Here is a 25,207-nt window from a genome sequence, read left to right as displayed (position 1 = left end):
GAGATAAATGGAAAGAAAGTCCTTTGCTTTGGTCAGTAAGTAATTGCAGCTCCCCAACTCCAGCGCCTTCCTGGGCGCGCGGGTCACCTGCACAAGCCCACTGGGAGCGGCTGGGAGCGGCTGGGGGCGGGGAGGATCCACAGTCACCATGGCAACCGGAGACGCCTCGCGTTCTCCAGCAGCCTGCGGCGGAGCAGAGAAGGCCAGCCGGCCGCGCGCCGCGAAGAAGACCCCCGCGGCATGAGGGGGGAGGAGGCGGTGACCGCGGTGGCGATGCCCGAGGCGGGCCGCGACGGCGAGCAGCCTCTGCCGCCCGCAGGCCTGGGATGCGGGGCGCGCGGGGAGACCGGAGGCCGCGGCCCCCAGGAGTCCCGGAAGCAGTGTGAGTTCTCTTTCAGCCTCGGACCCCGCGGGAGGTACGTGGGCGAGGAGAAGCGGTGAAAGGTGAACTGGGGGAAACCGCACTAAGACTAGCTGAAGCCGCAAAGGTTTTGGAGGGAGGGGGCGGAGCTGCTGTTTCGGCAAAGGCAGGGGTGATGGTTTTGTGGCCAAAGGCATCTGGTCCATTTCCCCAAGCCCTCCTTCATAAAAGGCTACCTGAGTCCAGGTATCCTCCAACTTAATTGGTAGTGGCATTGGCCTGGAAGGTATTGAAAAAAATTGTGTGTGTGTATATATACATACATATGATATTAAAAATATTAAATTATAAAATATATCTTAATTATAAAAATGTGTAAAATATATATTTAAGTTTTAAATATATTTTAAAATATGTTTAAATTATAAAAATGTGTAAAATGTAATATATAAATTTAAATTTTACACATAATAAAACTATGAAGTTTATATTTTAAATACATAAATTATATACACACACGGAAATATGCAGATCATTTTTGTCAATTCCTTCATTTTACAGACCAGGAAACTGAGGTCTACACTAGAGGAAAGGAAGTGACTTGCCTCCTGTCACTCAGTGCTGGAGAAATCCTTCAAACACTTAAACCCCCATCTCTTGGATTATCAGTTCATAAATTATGATTACCTGATCCTTTTAGAATCTCACAATTATGGGCCACGTTTTAACACACTGCTGTTGTCTCCTCCCTGCCCTGCCAAACACACAAACAACATTCAAATAAGTAAAAGCAGTTCTGGTTCACAGTCACAGCCAACATGGTTGAGTCCACGCTAGGTCCAAGTGCTCTTCCATAAATTTACAGATATTTCACAGCCCTTTGTGCCCCACATGTCTTCAGTAGGTGGTAAGGAATGATGAAGATGAAAATAACAGGCCAAAGAGGAAGGCAAGCGTTCCCAGCCCTTTTGCAGCACCTCCCTGATTGCCTCTCTAGAGCACCGTGGCTCCCTCTGCGCCAGGACAACAGAGGAGCGAGGGTTGTTCTGAAGCCACTCAGCTTCCGCTCCTCGAGCGACCACGCACCCTCCTCCTGGGAGACGAGACCCCCCCGAGGAGCCACAGAACTGCTGCCACCTGGTAAAAGGACCTCTTCCCTCAGCATCAGCCACAATGTGCCTGATTATGATACCTCATTCCTGTTATTGTCAACAGCACGCAGAGACCTTATCTAGAGCAGCTAAATTCACTGTATATAAGTATTCAGTATACTTAAGTAATTCCTTACTCCGACTTAAAATTCTATCTGGGAATTTTCCTGTTAAAGGGGCTATAATTTAAAGGTTCTGTATTCCCTGTGACTGTAGGAGTAAAAGGTGGAATTAACCATTCACTTACCAACTTGACAGCTATGGAGTCCTTTTTGCATGTCAGGCATTGGGCTGGTTGCTGGGAAATGAGTAATGAATTAAGGCAGGTGTCCAGACTTTCAGGAGCTCACAAAGTCAGGGTGGGGGACATATAAAGAGTTCCTGCCTCAGCCTTCCTGAGTTCCTGGCCTCAGCTGAAATAGGGACAGAATATTTACACCTGCACAAAGTATCCATTCAATTTTCAATTTTTTTTTGAAAGGTCTTCAATCTCTAGTTTTTGGAAAGGTCCCCAGTCTCTGTACAGCTTCTACTCCCTAATCACACATCTGCTCCCAAATATACACAGATAAAATGTGGTGCTTTCCCGCTGAAACATTTTTGAATTATATAGTGGTGGCTATTTGAGCACCCACCAAATCTTTCATAGACTCCGTGTCCTTTCTTTTTTTCTTTTTTCAGTGTTACCTTTAAAATAATTTGTAGTGCTTTCACCACACTGGCTGAACTATCCCAGTATTCTCCATTTTATTAAATCACTGAATCCAGTACAATCAGGTTAGTGTATGTGGTGGGACTATAACCTCCCTTGATCTGAAAATTATACTTCTATTAGGTGGATCTAAAATTACATGAGCTGTTTAGACAGACACATTATATTATTAACACACATAACAAACGCAGTCTATGACATCCTTAGTTTCTCTTTCCCCCCCTGTCCAACTGAAAACATTTGACCCAGGCCTTTTCTGTCCTATGCTTATGCAATTCCTTTGTTTGGTCCTAAATACAGGTCGTTATATGTATCCCCAACAATACCGTCCTATGAATTTTAGCACTTCATTCTAGGTGTAGAAGGCCCTTTGAGTCCTGAGTTTGCCATTCAGCACATAAACCATTCACCAGGTTTGTGCCATTCTCACATTTGGTGAGTTTGCTGAAAGTTCCTATATTCAAATTAACAAATTAAATGGTGATCCCAACAGTTCCAAGTAGAGTCTCTAGAAGCCCCTGATCTGTCAGTCAGCATCTTTGGCATGGGCACTCTCTGCCAAAGAGAAATGCACTTTATCAAATGCCTTGCTGAAAGGCACATACTACACTGTGGCTACAGCGTCTCCCTAATCTGTCTAGTTTAGTAACTTGATTTGAGAGAGTTAGGTAGGCATGCTTTTAATTTTTATGATTTCTGGAAGTTACTTTTTCGTTTATAAAATAGGAATAATTATACCTGCCCATAGGTTCATTGTCAGGAAGAAAGATAATATATGTAAGATGCCTAGGGCATGGTAGCATTCGATAAATTGTAGCAATTGTTATTAGCCAGCTTGTTTGCTTTCTTTCTTTCTTTCTGTCTTTCTTGGAGCAGGGACTATTCGCCTATACTAGCTCTTTACTACTCTCTCATTTTTCATAGTTCCTCAAAACCTTTGGTGATTTCCTCTGTAAATTCTCATAACAGAAGGGCTGAAATTTGTCACGAGACTTGAACTTAGAGCAAGTGATCTCTTCCTCTCTTCTGAACTATTACAGCCTTTTCTTCTTTCTTAGCCACATTTCTTAAACCCTTTTTCTGCCTGAAGATCATGATTTAACCAAAAAAGTGTAAACCAAAGTTAAGCTAGAGTAATTCTGACCCTCACTCATCTCTTATTCATATGACTCCTAATTTAGGGGAAACAAGATGCAGAAAGTATCTAACTCTGCCTTGTTCATGTCTGAGGGTGTGTTTGGGTCTCATGACCAGGAATGAACCAGCCCCACAGCCATACGCAGCAGGTCTTTTGCCCTATTTGGGTCAGTCTGCACACAAGTCAAATTTACTTACTTGTGTTCCCTATCGGTTAGTCAGGAAAAGATGACACCTGCCATATCTTTGTGTTGCTTAGTTAGGTTTTCCATGGCTCCTTGGATTGGGCTTTTGGGCACTAGGACTAGAAATACTGGTTCCCTGTTGTTCACAAGGCTGCGTGCGCAGACATGCCTATAGAAGAATCTTTCACTAATTGAACAATGCTTAGTTCCACTTGAACACACATTTGTTGAGCATCCATTATTATGTCAAACTCTGTTCTAGGACTCTAATGAACTGAACAGACAACATCCCTGCTCTTATGGTATTTATGGCCTGGTAAGGGAGACATATGGTAAACTAATAGTTACACAAATAATTGTGTATAAAGGAAATGAGGCTGCACACACATTGCAATAAATCAAATGAAAGAAAAGAGGAGAGTACTATGAGAAAAAGTAACCAGGGGCATTTCAAGATTGTGGAGCCAAGGAAGGTTTCCTTAAAGAACTGACATTTCAGCATAGACCTGAAATTCAGGTAGAAGTTACCCGGGGAAAAAAAATTAGGAGAAAGGCAGTTCAGGCAGAGAAAATAGAATGTTCAAAGGCTTCCATGTGGGGATGGACAGAAGGGCCATGTGGCTGGAGCTCAGAGAGCAAGAGAGAGAAGCTGACAGGAGAGATTAGAGAGATGGAAGGGCTCAAATGATGCAGCGCTCCCTGGGGTGAGCAGAAGAAATGTAGCTAAAGTACTTAGAACAAATAATCCATCCTCAACTATAGCAGTGTTGTCTTGTGGGGGCAGGTTTAGAGGATAGGAAAAAGTCCTATGTCCATTAGTGGCTCACTACTACAATTCAGGTTTATTCTTTAAAAGATGATGAGGGACTTCCCTGGTGGTGCAGTGGTTGAGAGTCCACCTGCCAATGCAGGGGACACGGGTTCGATCCCTGGTCCGGGAAGATCCCACATACCACGGAGCAACTAAGCCCGTGCGCCACAACTACTGAGCCTGCGCTCTAGAGCCCATGAGCCACAACTACTGAGCCCGCGTGCCACAACTACTGAAGCCCACACGCCTAGAGCCCGTGCCCCACGACAAGAGAAGCCACCGCCATGGGAAGCCTGCGCACCACAATGAAGAGTAGCCCGCTCTCACCTGCGCGCAGCAGCAAAGACCCAATGCAGCCAAACATAAATAAATTTTTAAAAAGAAAAAAAAATGGTCTGGGGTGGGGTCCAAGAATTTGCATTTCTACCAGGTTCCCAGGTGACGTTGAAGATGCTGGTCCAGGGACCCCACTTTGCAAATCACTGACCCAGAAGAATCGAAGTCATTTAAATTGGTCAAAGCAGCCAAGGATTTTATCCCACATACACATGGTATATGAGTTACATGGCCTGGGCATTGATAGCTTGCACTGATGGTTCATTTGAAAAAAGATGTGCTCTCAAGAATCCCTCATAGATGTTATTTTGAAACTGCTGGAGCCCCTCATTTTCATAGTTCCTTCTCTGATTGCTAGGTGCATATTTCATGCTTTTCAAACCATCAGGTTTTTACTGCAACCCTCTTGGGTACCAACAGTTGCTTGAAGATATAAAAGAACTGTAAGGCACAACTCCTATACTCAGAGAAGTTGACATTTTCTGAGGAGGACTGTTGAACAACAGTCTGGTGGGACCCCAATTCACTAAGGATTCCTAAGAGAAGATGCTGCAGGCCCAGAGGTACATCTTTTCAGACTCCATGGTGTATTTTCCCACTTTTTTTTTTTTTCGTATTTCTTCACTCTTCATTTGGTCTTCTTGATCTATTTATTGATCTCAATACCAGTGCCACATTGTCTTTGTTACTATAGCTTTATAATAAGTCTTTTTTTTTCTTTTTTTAAAAATGTTTTCCCACTTTATGTTTTAAAACCAGCATAGAAACACCTTTTAGGGCTTCTTGTGTCACCCATTCTCACGGAAAGAGAGACCAACAAAACAGCTCATTCTGTTCATATAGTGCCTTTTTTTTCCTTTTTACATCTTTATTAGAGTATAATTGCTTTACAATGGTGTGTTAGTTTCTGCTTTATAACAAAGTGAATCAGTTATACATATACATATGATCATATAGTGTCTTGAAGGAAAGTTTAAAGTCTTAGAGTTTGAACTTTATGGATGGATGCAAAATGACCTACTAAATTACTTCTCTGAACCACAATCTACATATACTACTTCCCTGGCGATTAAAAAAAATATTTAAGTTAATACTATTATATTTTGGGTCACCTTCATTGTTTTCAGAGATTACGTAAAAGCTGATTTATACACCAGTTGGATGTTGTATTATTCTTAATGGATACATTTGATTATGAGACTGTCTAAATGATTAGGAAAAATCATTCGGCTTATAAAAATTCATTTTTCTAAGCCGTGTTTTCAAGTATTCTTCATATAAAATGGAGAATGCTTGGGGGGCATGGTGGGCTGCATTTTTAATAACATCCACCAGAGGTCGCACGGAGGTGCTATTTTAGCCTAGAAAAATCTTTCAAAGCTGAGGATTGATTCTGTAAGGTTAAGTCTTAAAGGGCTCTATTGATGAAAAACAAAAACTTACTATATTTTTTCTTTTCATTTTCTTCTTCTCCTTCTTTTAATGGCTGGAATCCCCACGTCCTTGGCCAGAATAGGAAACTAGCACCCAAGGAGAGTGCCACACTCTTCCAACCTAGCCCAGAGGGCTGGCAGCTCGGGTCAGCCACTGGACCTTCTAGAAGGAGGTTTTCAGTGACACACTCTTTTAAATATCAGAAGAAAGCTATGGCCTCTCTTGCTGGAAAACACACCTTGTCACATACACCCATAATTCTGCATAAAACTCTGAGGGTCTTGTATGACTTATATAGTAGCTATTCCCAGATGTTAGGAGGAAGTATGCTTGACCCATTCATTGTCTTCACTTCTTTACTTATCGTTTGCTCCTTCACCCATCCCAAATAGGCTTTTGCTTCCATGAGTGCAGGGAAATTGTTCTTTTCCGGATTGCAAATGACCTTTTTCTTGAAGGTCAAATGCAGTGATCTTGAAGGTCAAATTCAATCTCCTGGTTTCAATCGTACTGTCTATTGAGGGGCATTTGTTCTGAAGTTAAGCAACTTAAAAGATAGCATGTTTTACTTCCGATGGAGCTAATGATGACAATAATGGAAGTACCCCAGAGCAGTGGACTTAAGTTATTTCTGTCCTTTTTCTTCTCCTTTGGTTGAATGAAATTGGTAAAAGGTCAAAAGTTTCTTCTCTTTGGGTTGAACAATATCAACCAAATGTCAAAAGATCCAGAAGTTAGGTTTTAAGGATGTTTAACAGTGAACATTACATTTATTTTAGAATATTGTTATTTGGGTAGCAAGAAGGGACTCAGGAAAAAGCCGTTCAGTGAGGGACCCTCAGGTGATTGAGCTATCCCACCTGTTCTTGTGGTCGTGTATGACAACAGTTAATAAGAGCTGTGAAGACCTTGCAATGGCCAACATGTCCCAGGTGATTGTTACTGTGCACCCCATACTTGGGTCTGGGGAATGGCATCAGTGACAACAAGAAAAATGGACTGCCAGGCCTCTAAGCCTTCCCTTCTATGGGTTTTTGAGTCCTTCCAGGCTCCTGACGTAGAGCTATATGGGTTCAGTGAGAAGGGGAGGGGTAGGTGGGTGAAGGGAGTCTCTCTAATGATGATGATGATGATGATGATGGAGGTAATCGTTAATAATTTTATTTATTTACTTATTATATTGGCCATCATTCACAGTGTGTCTCCTGGACATGAAAGTTTTTACAAATTACCTCTTTCAATCTTTGCAACAACCCCGTGCTCTTATTGAAACTGCAGAATGCGTTTTGGGACTTAGTAGAGCATAGAGCTTGGTAGAGCTTCTGTCTCCGTGCAGAAAGAATTCAGTGAGAGACAGAGTGACAGGTAGGGAAAGAGTTTATTAGTATAGGACACTTGTGAGATTTACAAGTGGGTGCGCAAGAGGGGTGGCATGCCAAGAACTTAGTGGGCTGCAGTTTTATAATCAAAGGAAAAGTGGGGAGGGTAGACATCAAGCTTCCATCGTCAGTTCCTCCTCCACATTGGGCAGGAGTTTTCTTGTCCCTACATGGTCAAACAGGGACTATCGTGCAGCAATGGAAATAAGTGAAAAGGCAGTTACATAGACTAAAATATGGTAAATCATCTCAGGTTTCAGTTTAATGTCACCTTTTCCTTGTATTTTTGTCTTTAGTGTGCACGGAGAAGCATGTCCTAGGAATCATTAACTTACTGACCTCACTGGACAGGATGTGGGTCTCATTCCCCCACTGTTTTATTGTTTTGGGACACATCTAATGCTTCTGTTGCATGGTTTTGGAGCTAAGCAAGCCCACTTAGTTTTGTTGTTAAGCAAGCCTGCTTTCTTGCGTGATCATTTAACTTAGAGGGGTCTCCCATACATTTTTTTTTACTTATGATCCCTTCGTGGGATTAACTATTTAATCACCTACTTTGTCCCTGTACTCTGTCCCTGTCATTATTATTCCCATTTTGCAGCTCTGGAAGCTGAGGCTTGGGGGAGGTACAATGACTTGCCTGTTGTCACACAGTGGAATAACTGATACTTGAATGTAGGCTCATCAGAAGCTGATGTCTTTGCTCTTAGCCATTGGGATATACTTTAAAATATAAGATTATGTTTTCTTAGAGGAAAAAAGATTTGAAACTGTACTGGTAGAAAATCGTATTCTCTTCAGTAACAACAAAGTTGTCACGATCTTCCCCAGGTTTAAGTTCAAACTTGAGGTAGAAGAGGTTTCAGAGGCTTTACACATTCCTGCCCCAAGCACAGGGGCCTGGATCTACAGGGTCTCATCATCCTGAAATGATGAAAGGAAAAAATGCAATTTTCTGATCAGATCTGCTGCCAGGTGTAAATGGAATTTGGGCTACCTATGGAGCCTTCTGGATAAGTAAGAATTTAGCTAACATCACAATTCATATATTCTTAGTGGTTCCCTGAAGATCTTCCCCTCCTTACAACTTTTTTAAAAAGAAGAGGTAGGTTTATGAGACATGCATTATGGGACTATTGCATTCATTTTGCCATTTATTTTAAAGCTATTTCTACATTTTGAAAATTTTCTATAGAGGACCATGTGGAAATACATTAATGTACTACTTTAATGTTTTCAAATTGCAAGGGCTTTTGTATTTTTCAGGCTAAAACCTGCAGAGTTTATAGTAGTCATGAAAACTTTGATTAATGAAGCTCACTAGTGTTCTCTTATACATTTCCTTTCCCAATGAATTTCAAGAGTGTACTCTCAGATGCATTCATTTGTGTCTATATGTGCCTGAATGCATGCACACTTAACGTTGAGTCTGGTTTGTTTATTATGTTCAGTACAAATTTAAGAAATGTGAAATATTTCCCAGCAAGTGTCGATATTTTTGCTATTCATTAATTCATTCAACAAAAATGTTTTTGTACCTACAATATACAAGGAACTTACTAGACACCAAAGACATGTCAAGATAATTCCCCCAAAAAAGATAATTACTGAGCTTAGAAGTCACCAAACATAAATTTTAATTACTTAAAATTTTCTTCCTCTGACCATGTTTATACAAAGGAAGCATAGACAATATGTTTCTAAACTGGCTTTTCAAGCTCCCATGTTCCTTATTCACAGTCCTGAGAGCTGGGGAAACAAAAATATTTTTAAAGGGCGACCTTCTGATAGACCAGGTCAGATCCCATTGGCTAAAATTTTCAGCGTAAAGACTTGGTTTTGTAACTTTAAAATTCAGGATAAAGACACACCTAAAAAGGTGTTTGAGTAGAAGAGGTTTGGGGGCATGAGAAGAGGAGAGAGAAGAAGAATCTCTAAGATTCCGAGCTTCAAGAAAGGATTTGATTCCTTTCTCTTAGCGTCTCTCTTATGCCTACTGCCCTTTTCCTTTTCAGGTTAGGCCGCCAACATTGAGGTCTCTCTGGCCCCGTTCTGCACACCCCCCTTTTGTCTTCCTTCCTCCTCCTGGAAAGCATTTGCCCAGAGCTGAGCGAGTTGAATTGCCCTTTAAAGAAGCCTCTGCTTCAAAGGATATTCACACTTCTTTTTGGTCCTCTTTTCCTCCAGCTGAATATATCACTTTCCGTAATGTCTTCATCCAAATATCCTATCAAAGCAAAGTCATGCTACTTTTCCCAGCACCCTCTATCCCCAAGTACAGTAAACACGTACGTGTAACAACATTTTGCTTTGAGGGTTTTTTCCCCATGCGTTTCTAGGCATATGCATTTACATTTCAGGTATTTTCTCTATTAAGCCATAAATGTGATTGCATCTGAAAGAGCCAACTGGATTAGACTAGTACAATTCTATTTAATTTGATGTGGGTTTTCTACAGAGTTCTACCTCTGGATTTTTAACCATTTTCCATTTACCAGACCTTCCCACAATGCGGAACAAAGCTAAATCTATTTTCTTGGTTTCTCACAGGGTGTCACGGGGGGTATTGAATAAGTGTTCGTGGACTCCTACATCTGAGAGTTTGTTACCCTTTTCTATCTCTAGACGGGGCAGGAAAGGAAACTGGCTTGATCACTAAGGGAAGATTTGGGTTAGACATAAGGAAAAGCTTGAACTTTGTAAGGTCTTGGCAGAAGGAGTCTTGGAGTCTTCCTTGAAGGTCTTTGAAGAAGAGGGAGGAAACGAATCTTGACAGATAGCTCCAGCCGCTCCGTTCAGGAGCCAGGAAGGAGGGGAAAGGACTGACATTCAGCCTGGTGAGTCAGCTCAGGGACTGTGCCTCTGGAAATAGAATCTGAGTCCATGCTTGTACAGGAAAATCATTGTCCCTGTAAAAAAAAAAAGCTACTATTTATTGAGTACAAAGCATTTCATTTCATCCAAATGCTATAATAATCCTTCAAGGTAGATATTATTGTCATCCCCATGAGGGAACTGAGACATCGTGGATTAAATAGCTTGCCCGAAGTCATAGAATTGGTAGGTGGTAGAGCAGAGACTGAAACCCAGATCTCCTCTGAACTCAAAGGCTGTGCCCCTACCCATTGCATGGTACAGACTCCTTTAGGGAGGGATCATGTCAGTGTGTATGCCATTGGGCAGACTTGGATCTGTGGAGAATATTGGGCATTGACATTTGCAGCTTCAGAAATGGGAAAAACAACTTATGGCATTTACCTGAATTCACTTCTTTGTTTGACTTGGGTCACGGTTTTCTACACAGTAGATTTTCACTAAATGCTTGTTAACTGATTCCCAGAATGTAAACATGTGATTTTAGGATATGGAGAAAAGCCCAGTGCAAATCATTACTAAACCAATACTTATTGATGGTATCAGGACTTAGGACTATAATTTGCCTCGTACAGTGCATAGACATCACGTTACAAATATTTTGTTATGCCGTTTTCCAGTGAGTTTACTGTTTCTTTCAAGGGGGAGATTAAACAACCTCTAGTTTAGAAGATTATTGGATCTATTGGATGAATTACTCTGGTAACTTTGGGTTATGTTATCTTTGGAAATATTTGTGCTTCTAGGAGTTAAAGCAGAATCAGATAAGATTGCCTGATGAAGTCCATATATTAATATTATTTATTCCTGATTTCTCTGCATCTTGCTATTTGTATTTCTTAATTGACTTTTCATCTATTTCTTTAGGGGCAGGTTAAATTAATAACACTGTAGAGGTTAAATTGCACAGGGAATAATTCAATGAATGAGCTAGAATTACAGATTAAACAAAGGCCAGAGACCTTGGGTGGTTTAATCAATCAAACCAAATAAACCTCCACCGAAATGGCTAAAGAAAATAGTCACCAAGTAAATACTTTACGAACATTTTGTGCTGAAAAGAGAAGAAGCTAATAATCATTATCTTGCTTTTGAAAATATTGACAGTGGCCCTGGAAGGGATTTGGAGCATTGAAAGGAACCTCCCTGTGGGAGGCTTGAAGCCAGGACTGCCGAGCAGAAACAGTTTACTGCCACAAGTCAAGTACTATTCGAGGCACGGAGGGCTACGAAGTAAGACCTGGATACCCTTGACTTCCACCCCAAGCATGGAGGATACTGAGCGGTTTATAAACCAGTGGTATGTGCTTTATTTACAGCTCTCAGTTGAAAGCCAGTCTTCTTTTGATTTGCTTCTCTCAGGTTACTTGTAGTCTAGCTACATTGCCTCATTGTGGAACTTAAATAGTAATAGTTTAAGTAACCAATTTACCCCACGGATACAATAGAAGTTCACACTCTTGAGTTATACTCCTGACTCTTTCCTTTCCTTTTTATCCACAGAAGACCTTCCAGCACACAGGCTCAGTGGGAAGGAATCTTGCACTGTCCTTTCTTCTAGACAGATGATCTGCGTTTACTAGTGGAAATGAGGAAAGGGAGATGAGGGAATTCAGGAAGAATAAGGCAACTGCTTTGCTAGGTTCCATTAGTTTTACCCTATTTTAGGTAGGAGGCCACCAAGGCTGGCCCCAGTAGACTGTTCCTCACAGACATTATGTTTGGGGAAAAGCTATTACTCATTCCTCACTGTCCCAGCCGATGTCTGCCAGCGATATTTGTGGCAGGATGTGGAGAAGGCAGGGGTTCTGACATGGAAGCACAAGCAGTGTCCAGGTAGTGTACGGACATACAACTGGGTCTATAAGTCCTACAATTGGGAGGGAACTCTACAATTGGGAGGGAACCCTGGGCTGAGAGGAAAGAAGTGGGTAAGTGCCAAGCTTGGGTCCTCTTAACCAAGATATGAGTCATACTGGCAAATGCTATATAGCACTTCATATTCTAGATTCTTCATATATAATTATATATTAAATCTTTACAACAATCACATGAAACAAGTACAATTCATTTCGCAGATGAGGAAACTGAGGCACAAAAAGGTTTGAATAATTTACCCAAGTCACTCAGCTAGTGAGTAGAAGTCATGAGGCACCACCAACTCTGTGAGCCAACGGTACACAGGAACTGGGCTGTCTGGTGAATCTGGAATGACGTGAGGGCTCAGCCCAAGTGCCACAAAAGAGGGGGGTCCCCAGGGAGGAAGCCTCCAGAATATGGATTCAGTAGGAGGAAAATACAGCCACTAAAGACTGGGACACAAGGTGAAAAAATAAACAAACAAAAAACTTGCTACTTAAGGGGATTCGTGTAGCAAAAAGGAACCAGTAATAGAGACCTGGGTTTAATAATAATAAAGTAGTAGCCACCATTTATCATGTGCCAGGCATGGCAGTCTTTTATAGTTATGTAATCCACAGGGTCACATGAGATGAGAGTTTCAATCTTCATTTTTCACGTGAGAAAACTGAGGCTTGGAGACATTACATTACCCAAGATACTATGTCTAGGGGGTAGTGAGGCCAGAACTACAGACCTGTTTCCATCTGACTCCAAGACTATGCTTCAACCTTTGGGCCATCATGGCAGAGAATTTGCTCATCAGAAAACAAGGGTGGAATAGTAGTGGTTAAACAGGCACAAATGCCAGGGCCATGGGAATTCAGGGTTAGGAACCTGGGAGTCAACTACATGCAAAATCCACAGAGATGTGACCTGAAGTAATGGTTGTTCCACCCAAGTCTGGGACACTTGCCCAGTGGGGGCTGTTTATTTCAGCTTTCCACCCAATTTGTCAGGTCCCAACTCTAGTGGGCAAATCCATCATTCCAAGAAAACTCACAAAGCAATTTATTTTAGAGATGATTTTCTAAATGCTGTAATATAAGACTGGTTTGAAGAACAAATTACCTTCATTTGAAGACACAGAAGTGCAACAGATTACCCAATTTATCAATTGGGGGCATATAATAAAAATACATGTTTGATTTTGACCATAATTCCATTACTTTTACCCATACGGTTTAGGGGAAACTTATTCACAGCTCCCGCTCATTGATACTCATCAACACTCCCTTCCTAGCGGCCCTCAGCCCTCTATCTCCAGCCCGCATCAAGCCCTTACAGTGGTCATGTTATAGTATGTAACTGACATTGTTGTATGTTTTAGCTTCATCTCTGTAAGTTACCAGCTGCATTTTGGCATTTAAACTGCTACTATCTGCTATACAGATCACAACTGATGAATCCATAAGAATTAGCTGATAGCTGAGAATTAGATATTTCTCATTATCAATTAGGAAAGTTAGATGCAAGACAGCAATAGCACAGATGAACAAAACCCACAGATAACTCTCAAAAGTTGGTCAGTATTAATTCAAACACTGTCAGAAACCCAATGAAGGCAGGACCCATGTCTCTTTCACTCACCACTGTTTGTCTGGCACTTAGCACGGTACCTGGCACGGTAGGTGCTCAATCACTATCAGTCACAAGAATGACCGCGCGAATGATGAAACAGGAAATACATACATGTTGAATGCCTCCTGTATGTTCGGAACCTTCTTGCTGCTACCCCACACGTCTCCCCCTCCACAAAAGTATATGGTTTTCCCTCTTTGAAATGCGAAATGAAACAATGTAAACAATAGAAGGAAAAACAAGGGAACCCATTGACTTTAGTGTGTAAGTCATGAAAAGTTGTGCATATCTTATATACACACTGACGCTTTCAAAGAGAGGTTTTCCTTGGAATACAATATTTCCAGAAACCTCTCCTATAAAGTGTACTTTAGGTAGATAATTTGGGCAATCCTCACTGTCATCTTTTTCCTATTCACTTGTGCTGTTTTTCCTTTTTCTCATGAACAACACGATCATTGTAGTTGTAACTCCTCCAACATTTAATACACGTCATTTAAAATTTAAATTTAGAATCATGATCATCTAATTGTAGTTCTAAATTCTAAAACAGTTTTTGGTTAGAGACTAGGAAGCCTCTCCTGCTTTCATCATACTAACCAGATTGAGTCATTTACTTTGATCATTTTCTTCTTATTCTGTGGCATGTAACAACAACAAAATAATAATAATAAAGTTGTCCAGCCCAGCACTTCTCAGGCTTTAATGTGACTACAAATCACATAGGTATCTTATCAAAAAGCAGTTTCTGATACAGTCGATCTGGGCTGGGATTTGAGATTTTGCATTTCTAACCAGCTCTCTGGTGATGCTGATTCTGCACGTTCAGACACTATACTCTGAGTAATGAGGGTCTAGAAGACCGAGGTTTCTCCAGTTACTTGAATCACATGGGTATGGCTTTTATATTCTGCTCTACCAAATGAAGCACTGTTAAGAAAATTAAATCAATTTTAGATGAAAACGGGGTTGGAATTAAAAAGCATTTCCCCAAAGTAAAAACTTACTTGTTTCTTCACTCATTTCTTTAGGATAAGATGAACAATTTTTCCATTGAGAAGAAACCTCTTTCTCCTGAGGTCTGAAAAAACAGAAGAAACCCACGCTTGTTTCATGGTTTAGATGGGTTTAAAAACATTTATATTAGCCTGTAATTCCTATTATTGGTATTAGTTCCTATCTATAAATTAATCCAAAGCAATGAAAGACTATTGGTAAAGTTTGCTAAGCACCTGAAAACAATGGAGGAAAATATATTTATTTTTAGTTGTCACAGGTAGGATACACTGGGCTTCTATTTCAGCTTATTTTATTAAGTATGTCAAATATGATAAAACAAAGGCATGTTTATTGAGTCTACTTCAAGGAAAACATTATTAAGATGTTAACCTTTCACTGTAATATAATTATGGTCATCCATTAAAAAAAAATTACAGGTATAGTAAAGGTTAGTAAATGAATGGCAGAGATGAAAAGTCTCTGACTCAGAGACAACCATTTTAATGCTAGCCTTGGTAGAGCTCATCCTTTCTCTAGAATTTGTCCACTAAATAGTAAGGAGCCAGGAAATTTATAAAGAGATTTTAAAGGGAGGGGGCCATTTTACAAATACTATAATACTACTGGGGTAAAAAGAGGTTAAAAAGGAGGAAAAACCCGTAACCTTCCTTTCCCCCCAGTTGTCAAAAGTAACATATGTACTGTATAGAAAAATTGGAAAATAAAGAAAAATAAAGGACAAAAACCCATCTGTAATTCAATTCCCAGAAATAACCACTGATAACATGCTGATATATTTTTATTCTTCTTTCCTATGCATGTTTTACTTTACATGCATAGGAAATATTTGAATCACATTGTATGGTATATGTAACACAACATATAATTTCCCACTCATTAAAATATAACTGAATAATTATATTAAAAATGTTTATATGTTTGTACTATTTATTTTTGCATTTATTACTCTATGTTTTGGACCTTTGGATTTTTCAGATTTTTCATTTTATACATAACTGTTGTGATTTACTTACACCCCCTCACCCACTTAAAAAGTTCTTTTTCCTAGTATTCTGGTTATACACGTTTCATTCTCCTTCTTTTCTTAAGCTCATCTGAAAACTTCCTCCAATTCGTGGTTCTCAAGTTTATTTCTCAGATTTAATGAAATAAATCAAGTCAGCTCAACAAAGATTTGTTGACTGGGTATATCTCTTCCCTACTTAAAAATATTTACACTGTGAAACAGTCAATAATCTCTTGAGTCAAAATCCAAACTTTTCCAGATTTAATACAAAAACTTCCATTTAGTTAATACACATTAAGAGATCCTACATGTAAGCCAGTTCCAGCCATCACCATGTTAATGGAACTCTCTCATCATTGGCTACTTAAAAAACAGTGTTGTGAGCCAGTGGCTAAAATTGGAGAGATTACATCTTCAATTAGTCAAGAAATATAACACCCCAAACTACCTGAAAATGGGGTAAAACATTTACAATGCTTATGAATCTAAACGCTTAACCTCCCCCAGATTCTTACAATCAACCTTTCTGCATGTATATTAGGATGCCACACAAAAGGAGCAGTGGCTGGGGAGTATTGACTTTTATTCACCCATTAGAAACGATGCCCTGTTTGCACTTGGGCTTTCAGGGTTACTTTACACACACGTGCTCAAGGATTTCCTTCCTCGTTTCCACTCTACTTCTGCCCAATACACAATATATATAAACTACATATGTATATAAACTATATTATACTGTATATTCGTTAAATATCCAAATACAAACAGTGGTTATCTGGGGATGGAGTTGGGGGAGGAGCAATATTTTCTTTATCTTCTTCTTTATATTTTCTATATTAAAAAAATTTTTATATAGTAAATATGTGCTGTATATATGAGACAAACACAATAAATGCTATGAAATAATCTTCCCTGACCGCACCAAGGTAATTTTATATATTTTATTTCTTGCCATGTCTCAGTTACTTTCAGCTTTGTTTTCTTTCTTTTTAGATACCCTTTTGATGGTAAATGGTAATGATATCTCTTAAATACAAACCCATATTTTTTTATGGTGCCTGTACAATAGATGATGCCACTTAAAAGGACAGTGAAAAAATGTTTATGACGGCTTTATTCAAAATAGCCTAAAAATGGAAACAACCCAAATGTCTATCAACAGGAGACTAGATAAATTGTAATATATTTATACAGTGGAAAGATACAAGAAAACAAAAAAGAATAAGCCATATGAAACCAGTGACTCTCACAGTCATTATGATGACAAAAAGAAGCCAGGCACAAAAGAGAACATACTGGAGGAATCCCTGTACAGATTTTGAAAAACAGGTAACACTAACCTATAGAGACAGAAGTCAAAATAGTAGCTTCTGAAGAACCTGAAAAAGAATACATATATGTGTGTGTGTGTATATATATGTATATATATATACATATATATACACATATCTGTGTGTGTGTGTATATATATGTATATATATATACACATATCTGTATAACTGAATCACTTTGCTGTACAACTGAAACATTGTAAATCAACTATACTTCAATTTAAAAATAAATAAAATAAAATAAAACAATAAAAGTAACAGAAGACAATATGGGCAGATTTTAAAGAAAATATTGGGGTGGAGAAGTATGATTTTCTAAGTATGATATGAAAGTCAGAAACAATAAAAATGATAAATTTAACTATGAAAAATAGTGGTTTCCTTTGGGAACTATTGACTAGAAACAAGCGTGAAGGATCCTGTTGTGTTTTATATCTTTATCTGGGTAGTTGTTACACAAGTAAGAGTTTGTGTGTGTTGCATGTAAAAAGCACTGAGCTGTGTGCTTAAGTTTTGTGTTCTACGCGGGCCTCTCACTGTTGTGGCCTCTCCCGTTGCGGAGCACAGGCTCCGGATGCGCAGGCTCAACAGCCATGACTCACGCGCCCAGCCGCTCCGCGGCATGTAGGGATCTTCCCGGACCGGGGCACGAACCCGTGTCCCCTGAATCAGCAGGCGGACTCTCAACCGCTGCGCCACCAGGGAAGCCCAAGTTTTGTGTTCTTTATGTATATCTTCAAAACAAAACAGAGCATAGGAAAATTATCTCGGGAAAGAAAGGACTGCTTCTCGGAATGCTAAAAAGCAAAGAGATTAGGATTTCCCCTGCAGCTGGGATTGTGTTGAAACTCTAATTGGGCTTTCCATATTCTTATTTAATAGTATTACCTATTTCCTAAGAAATAATATTACAATATGTAAAGAGAAAATTAAAAAGAAAAATATACCCAAACGAATATATCCAGGGACATGGGGGTAGGGTGCAACGTCATTGGGCCTAAGATTTAGTTGGGGACAACTAAATGTTGTCCCCTTCTTACATGACAGTAAATTTTGTCCCCAACCCTGCCCTTTTATTTTTTGGTCTAAAGCTGGGACTTCCCTGGCAGTCCAGTGGTTAAGACTCTGCACTTCCACTGCAGGGGGCATGGGTTTGATCCCTGATCAGGGAACTAAGATACTGCATGCTGCACGGTGTGGCCAAAAAAAAAAAAGAAACAGTCATCATAAAGCTGTCTCTAGTAAGTCACTGTAATGGCAACAAAAAGAATCCTTAGTAGTACAACTGCCTTTAGTTTTATCTGGCTTAATTATAATACCTGCTTGGAGCACGTGTGTGGGCTAAATAGCTTCCTTCCGGTTCATAATTCCAGGTCTCTATAACTAAAGGGGTTAGAGTGGAAACTTTTGGGTGGAGAGACCCAGGTGTACACCCCCCCCCAAAAAAAAACATGGCTTCGCTTTAACTTGAAAAACGTCTTTGATAATATGAACAAACCTTGCTTAACTATTTATAAATGGATATGAGAAAGTTGCTAAGATAGGTGTCTGAAAGACCTTTCCACTCTGATAATGACACTTGATCAGTTCAGAAGTGACAAATGACAAAATGACAAGGCAATCAAGGAAATGTTGCCTCAAGAAGCAAATAGGCAGGGTTACTAAAGGCCTAACACATCACAGCTTCTGAAGTCTACCTTTGGATTCTTCAGATCTGGAATTTCTCTAAAGCTATAATTTACGCGGGTGGGTTGAGTGTGATAGCTACATGTCCCACAAGGGAAGAAATTTTTGTCTGTTTGTTCAAATATACCTCATGTGTCTGGCACATAATTGACATCCAATAAGTGTTACTACATGAAGTTATAGCCTTTGCAAGTTTTTAAGCCCAAACAAGGTCTGACCCTAATGGAGCCCTTCAAATGTCAATATAGAACAATTCTCAGTCCTGTATTTCCTGGAACACACTTGAAAAATAGCTCTGCAAGCTGATAATGACAAAGGAGTCGTCATAATAAATCCAAATAAAGAAAAACTGCAGTGTTTTATCTTTTAAAGGAACACAGCCAATCCTGGGGTCATCATATCAAAATCTTCTAACAACAATCCCCAAAGTTCTTTCTCAAACTGTGGACAGGGAAATGGGCCCTTGAGAGTTTCAAGGGAACGAAAGAGGCACAGCAGATTTCCAGTGACGAACGGTGAGAATGTGTGAATGGTGGTCAGGCAGCATCTACGGCTTTTATTCACATCTAATTTCTCTTCTCTGACCTCAGGAGGGGCTGTTATTCCCCTCCTGTCTTAGATGATCCTGGAAATTAAGTCTTTGAACAGCGAGCTCACTCAAAGAAGTTCCCTTTTTTTGCAGAGTCCAGTGGTGCTTCCAGGATAGAAGTGGTTCCTGCAGTGCCATATGGAATTTGAGCTAACTCATTTGACTGAGGACCCAAGTAGACTTCAGGTGAGGTACAGAGATGCTGGTGAACCTGAAGAGGATTTGGGGAGGCCAGTATGATACTTACCATTTTCACCCTACACTTGTGCTATATTATTTATCTTAGTCATTACTTTTTAGTCCAAAGTCTTTTGCATACTCTCCATGAATGAAGAAAGTGAACTGTTTCATAAGTGCCTCATGAAAAGTAAAATTAACAGTGGTGTTCATTGATTCACTCATCTATCATTTATTTAACAAACATTTATTAAACACCTCGTATGTGCCAGGCATTGCACTGTGTGATATTAACATGTTTATTGCAATGTCAAAATAATTTTCTTTTGTGTAAGTCTTGTATTCCATAACTTCTACATGTGACTGCAAATAAACTCTATTTTAGGAAAGAGTAGTTTAACAAGAAGAATGCAGAAGTAAGCCCTATAAATACTTTAAATATGGTGCGAATATTTCTGACTTTAACCAGAATTTCACAATGTACCTTTTCCTGAACATCCAAAATTCTTGCACTACCTGTTCAGTCAAGTAAGAATACAGGAAGAACTGGAGTGCATGCGAGTAAAACCCTAAAATAAACGTAATAAATTCTCATATTGACTATTCATAGCAATATCTTTTAGGGGCAGTAAATTTTTGCACTTAGATAAAAAGAAATGACCTTAAAAGCTGGTGTTAGTTTTCTTTTTCTATCAAGGAATGAATAGGGCAATGACCAATAACTTGTGGATTGTTGGGGAATTTATACAATTCCTAATACTTTTAAACTAACAATCATTGCCTAATCATCTGCCCAGTTATACACAGTTAAAAACTTGTATCTGACAAAAGAAATAAGTTCCATCTTTTTTTGCGTACGGGTTAGCTTTTCCAGTTGCACCTGCTCACTGGCCGCTCCCCATTTCCCGGTAAGTACGTAATACTGGGAGGAACTTTGCCATTTTATCTCTTCAAGAAAAACATTTGAAGTATACTTGGCAGGTCAATGTTCAGCCACAGAAATCTCAGCGAAAAACAGCCACCCATTTGAGGGTAGCCTGTTTCTCATGCACCTGCAGCTGACAGAGCTTGGTGCTCGCGGGCAGACTCAAGGCGGTCAGAACATGTTCTGAGGCATCCCTGGAAAACAGCAACTGTCTCTGGCGAGGAGCAGTAGGACAGGCTTAAAACGAATTCTTTCCCTGGGGAAGAACAAAGCACGAGTTAGATTTTGAGGAACCACAGTTGGCCTGGTTCTTGCCCCCAGAGAATTTGGAACTGAATAGGCCATTCTTGGCCCCATTGTGCATGGAGCCCTCATCTATCTTGATTAAATGAGCCTTGAATGCTCGCTTTGGCAGCACATATACTAAAATTGGAACGATACAGAGAAGATTAGCGTGGTCCCTGAACAAGGAAGACATGCAAATTCATGAAGTGTTCCGTATTTTTTAAAAAAAGAAAAAAAAATGAGCCTTGAATTTTGGAGCTCCCCTCTACACATCTTTAGCAAATTCAGGGGCCAAAAGCCCTTCTTGATACCTGACTTTGTCATCATGCTTGCGACTGAGATCCAGTTTTTCCTGTGTAATATTTTGTGGAAACTGGGAGGCCTTTAAATACACAAAAGAAACATTTGTTTATTGTTACCAAATTAAAAAGAATCATAGAATGTTTAAAGTTCTAAATTGATTTAGAATTCATTTAGAATAATAATAATTCCTTGCACAAGGCTGGTAGACACGTTGTGTTGGCCTCTGTCCACCATCCCTTCCCTCTTCTTCAGGGAACAGCACTTCACTTTTTCCTTTGGGCAACTACCTTCACCCCACTATTAGTCCATGAGGTTTATATGGGACTGATTCTACCCCCTAGATCCAGAAGAGGGTGTAAAGAGAGTCCACATCCCCTGACCACAGTGATTGCTTCGAGAATGAGCACCCTGTCCAGGTTGGGCCGATGAGACCCACCCTAATTTTTTTTTTTTTTTTTTTTTCTTTTTGCGGTACGCGGGCCTCTCACTGTTGTGGCCTCTCCCGTTGCGGAGCACAGGCTCCGGACGCGCAGGCTCAGCGGCCATGGCTCACGGGCCCAGCCGCTCCGCGGCATGTGGGATCCTCCCAGACCAGGGCACGAACCCGTGTCCCTTGCATCGGCAGGCAGACTCTCAACCACTGCACCACCAGGGAAGCCCCGAGACCCAGCCTAATCTGATGGAGTTTCTGAAGCTTGTCCCCGGGGTCCTGATTAATACATGTGTAGCATTTTACACAGAAAGCTTAAGGAGCTTCTTAAGGTCACAGCAAGTCATTCACATTGTCAGCTTCTCCTGATACTGGCCCACTTTCTAGTTGGGGAACAGTGATACCAAAAGATCATTTCAATAATACATTAAGAGCATTCATTCATTCATTCAAGTATTCATTGAGATGATGAATACTACTAGATGCCTGGTTCTGTGCAAGAGATGGAGTTTGACTGAAACAGCCATGATTGCTGCCCAATGATGTTCTGAAAGATGTGTATATGGGCACACACAGGAGGGGCATGTAACCTACCCTGGATGTGTTCATATGGGTGTCCAGGAAGGCTTCCTGGAGAAAGAGACTGGCTTCCTAAGTACCTCTGCATCTATTCTCCTTTAATTTTAATTTAAACTCATCCTCACAGCTACTGTCTTAGTTCAGGCTTTTTTTGTTTCACATCTGAACTATAGCAAGAGCTTTCTAACTGGACTGGATACTTCTACTCTTATCCTGGTCCCTAATATCCAACTCATTCTTTAGTGATGACAAAATGATTTGTTTCTTAGCAACATTTTACTGACATATTATATACATACATAAAATTACATATGTAAGCATACAGCTTGATGAATTTCCTCAACCAAGCACACCCATTAACCAGCGCCCACATCAATAAACATGGCCATCACACCAGAAGCCCATCTCACGTCCTTTTCTGTATACTCACCTCCTCCCACAAATGAGTTTTTAAAAATACTAATCTCAGGGCTTCCCTGGTGGCACAGTGGTTAAGAATCCGCCTGTCAATGCAGGGGACACAGGTTTGAGCCCTGGGCTGGGAAGATCCCACATGCCGCAGAGCAATTAAGCCCATGTGCCACAACTACTGAGCCTGCGCTCTAGAAGCCGCAAGCCACAACTACTGAAGCCTGTGCAACTAGAGCCCGTGCTCCGCAAGAAGCCACCGCAATGAGAAACCCGCGCACTGCAACGAAGGGTAGCCCCCGCTCACCGCAACTAGAGAAAGCCCACGCACAGCAACGAAGACCCAACGCAGCCAAAACTAAAATAAATAAATTTAAAAAAGAATACTAATCTCATTATATTGCTCCCTTGCTTTGTTACAGCCTTTCAAGGACTCTCCACAGGCTTCAGGATAAAACCCCATCTGCTTAGCCAAACTAAACTCTTGTAATTCCTAACCTACTATCCTGGTTCTCACTGCCTGGCCTTTGCATATGCTGCTTCTTCTGTTTAGACTAATGTCTCAGCCCTCTTCCTCCCCCATTTTAATCATTCCTAATTATTCCAGGAACCACCTTCTCAAAACCTTCCAAGATCCCTTCCTCTCCATAGATTCTGAAAGGTAGAAATAGTGTTTTTCATCCCAGTTTCCCAGTTGGCTAAATGAATAAATGAGAACACCTGGCTTTATTACTTTCCCTTAAAGCCTTTCCTCCTCTTGCCTCCTCCCCTCCATCCCTTTTAAGTAAGAACAAACCATTGCCCGGTGAATAAATGCATATGGTTTGTAGGTAAGTCATGACTTTTTCACTGATCCAGCCACAACCTTCTGCTTGGTATCCCCTCGCATACACCAAGATATGACTGAAGTAGGGACAGTTTGTGGTCCTGCACCCTACCAAGATAAGTGGACACAATGGAAATTGATATTCATGAGATCTGAGCCGTTCTGCCAGTAAAAAGTTGCTAAAGCAAATTAAAATTGGAATATCTGAAGGATCTTAGGGAAAATTGGGAGTGGGGGGAGGATACAAGCAAGTAGGCTAACATTTAGCAAATGCCAAACACAATGTTAGGCTCTATCTATGATGTCTTATTTAACTGAAGTTGGGGAGGAATGGGCATAAAGGTATAGATTTTTGAATTGCATAAAAAGAAAAGCCAATATGTCCTTTCCTTCCTTTGGTTGAAAAAAGTTATTCATGCATTTATAGCTTTTTCTTTCTAATTAAAAATAAGAGTGGAGAATCACTGAAATTTCTAATTTCAAAGACAATTTGCTTAACTAGCTTGAAAAATGATTCTATAAAAACATTATAAAAGTTTTTGGTGTGTAGGAGAAAGTGTCACTAGGTTGATGGGTACAGCCAGAGCACCTAGCGCTGTCCATTCAGCTCCCAAATTGTCACTGTGGGTGGGCAGGTAATGCCACTTGAAACTACCTAAATGAAACCATTTTTATAGAGGCTTTTACAATCTGTACTTGGTTTTCAATGAAAAAGTTCTGCACAATAAATCCAAATGGCATAACATCAAAAACACCTGAGAGGATGGCCCCATTCCCAGCAAGTCTACTTATTCCCTAACATCTTGTAACTTACATGGCACTGGGCCGGGGCACCACCAATGCACTGCTGCGATCTAGAAATTCTCTCAAAACTGCCTCCTCTCCTTAGGTCAGCAGCCCACCCATGCCCTATTTAGAACTTTGCTGAATAAAAGTTAAATTACATAAATGAAGGCCAAAATCCAGAAATTCAAATTCAAGCCATCAGGGAAAAAAAACTCCTTAAGTCAAGGTAGAGGTAGATGCCTCAGTTGCTTCATTGATAAACCTGAAGAGGCCACTGTGATACTTACCCTTTATACCCTAAACTTGGATGCTATAATATTTATCTTAGTCATCGTTTTATAGTTCAGAGTGTTTTGCTGGATCTTCATGAGTGCAGATACTAAGCTGTTTCTTAAGTGATTAGTAAAATTAATGGTGTTGTTCATTCATTCATCCCACTGAATAGGCAGGAAATTCATAGCTCTGGTACAAAGAAAGCTATGAGCCAGCAGGCAGAAGCGTTCATTCAGTGGGGGAGCGAAGAAAAAGAACGTGTTTTCATTGCTCAGAAAATTCTCGATTCTTCTCTTTCCTCTTTTGGGGCTGTAGGCAAAGCGAATGTTCTCCTGACAGTAGGGTTTCCTTGAAAACTTGGTTTCACAAAATGCACCACCTTTGTGGGCCGCGCCGCGGGAGCTGACTGCACTACCTGCCTGCGTCGGCGGCAGGTCACGAGGTCAAGGTCGGCTTCGCGTAGGCTGCGCCTCTTTCAGCACGTTTCCTTGGCCTCGCGGGCTCCCTCCCTCCGGCAGGCGTCGCTGGCCATTGATGGGGCGAGAGGAAGGAAGCGGATCTTCGATCCCGCCCGGAGGCTCGGCACCCCTGGGCCGCCTTCCTCCCGTGCCCGCCTGCGCTCGCGCCGCCGCGGCTTCTGGAGGGTCTCGCGCCACCTGCCGGCGCCCAGGGATGGACCGGGCCCTCACTCTGGAAGGCAAGGATCTGGGCGGCCGCGATTGA

General features: G+C 40.7%; 1 protein-coding gene across 1 annotated transcript; it reads left to right on the top strand.

Annotated features, from left to right (window-relative positions):
• Positions 1 to 240: 240 nt before the first annotated feature.
• Positions 241 to 25,207, top strand: LOC309965439 (uncharacterized protein C11orf97 homolog; the record flags this gene model as incomplete). The annotated part of the gene is made up of 3 exons (XM_082844963.1): positions 241 to 382; positions 11,488 to 11,680; positions 25,003 to 25,207. The coding sequence occupies 3 exons, from the start codon at positions 241 to 243 to the stop codon at positions 25,205 to 25,207; spliced, it is 540 nt and encodes a 179-aa protein (XP_082701089.1).

The sequence above is a fragment of the Leucopleurus acutus genome (assembly GCF_964270905.1).
Source record: "Leucopleurus acutus genome assembly, chromosome: 8".
Classification (NCBI taxonomy): domain Eukaryota; kingdom Metazoa; phylum Chordata; class Mammalia; order Artiodactyla; family Delphinidae; genus Leucopleurus; species Leucopleurus acutus.
Note: the sequence above shows the minus strand (reverse complement) of the source record. Positions and strands in the feature narration are given on the sequence as shown.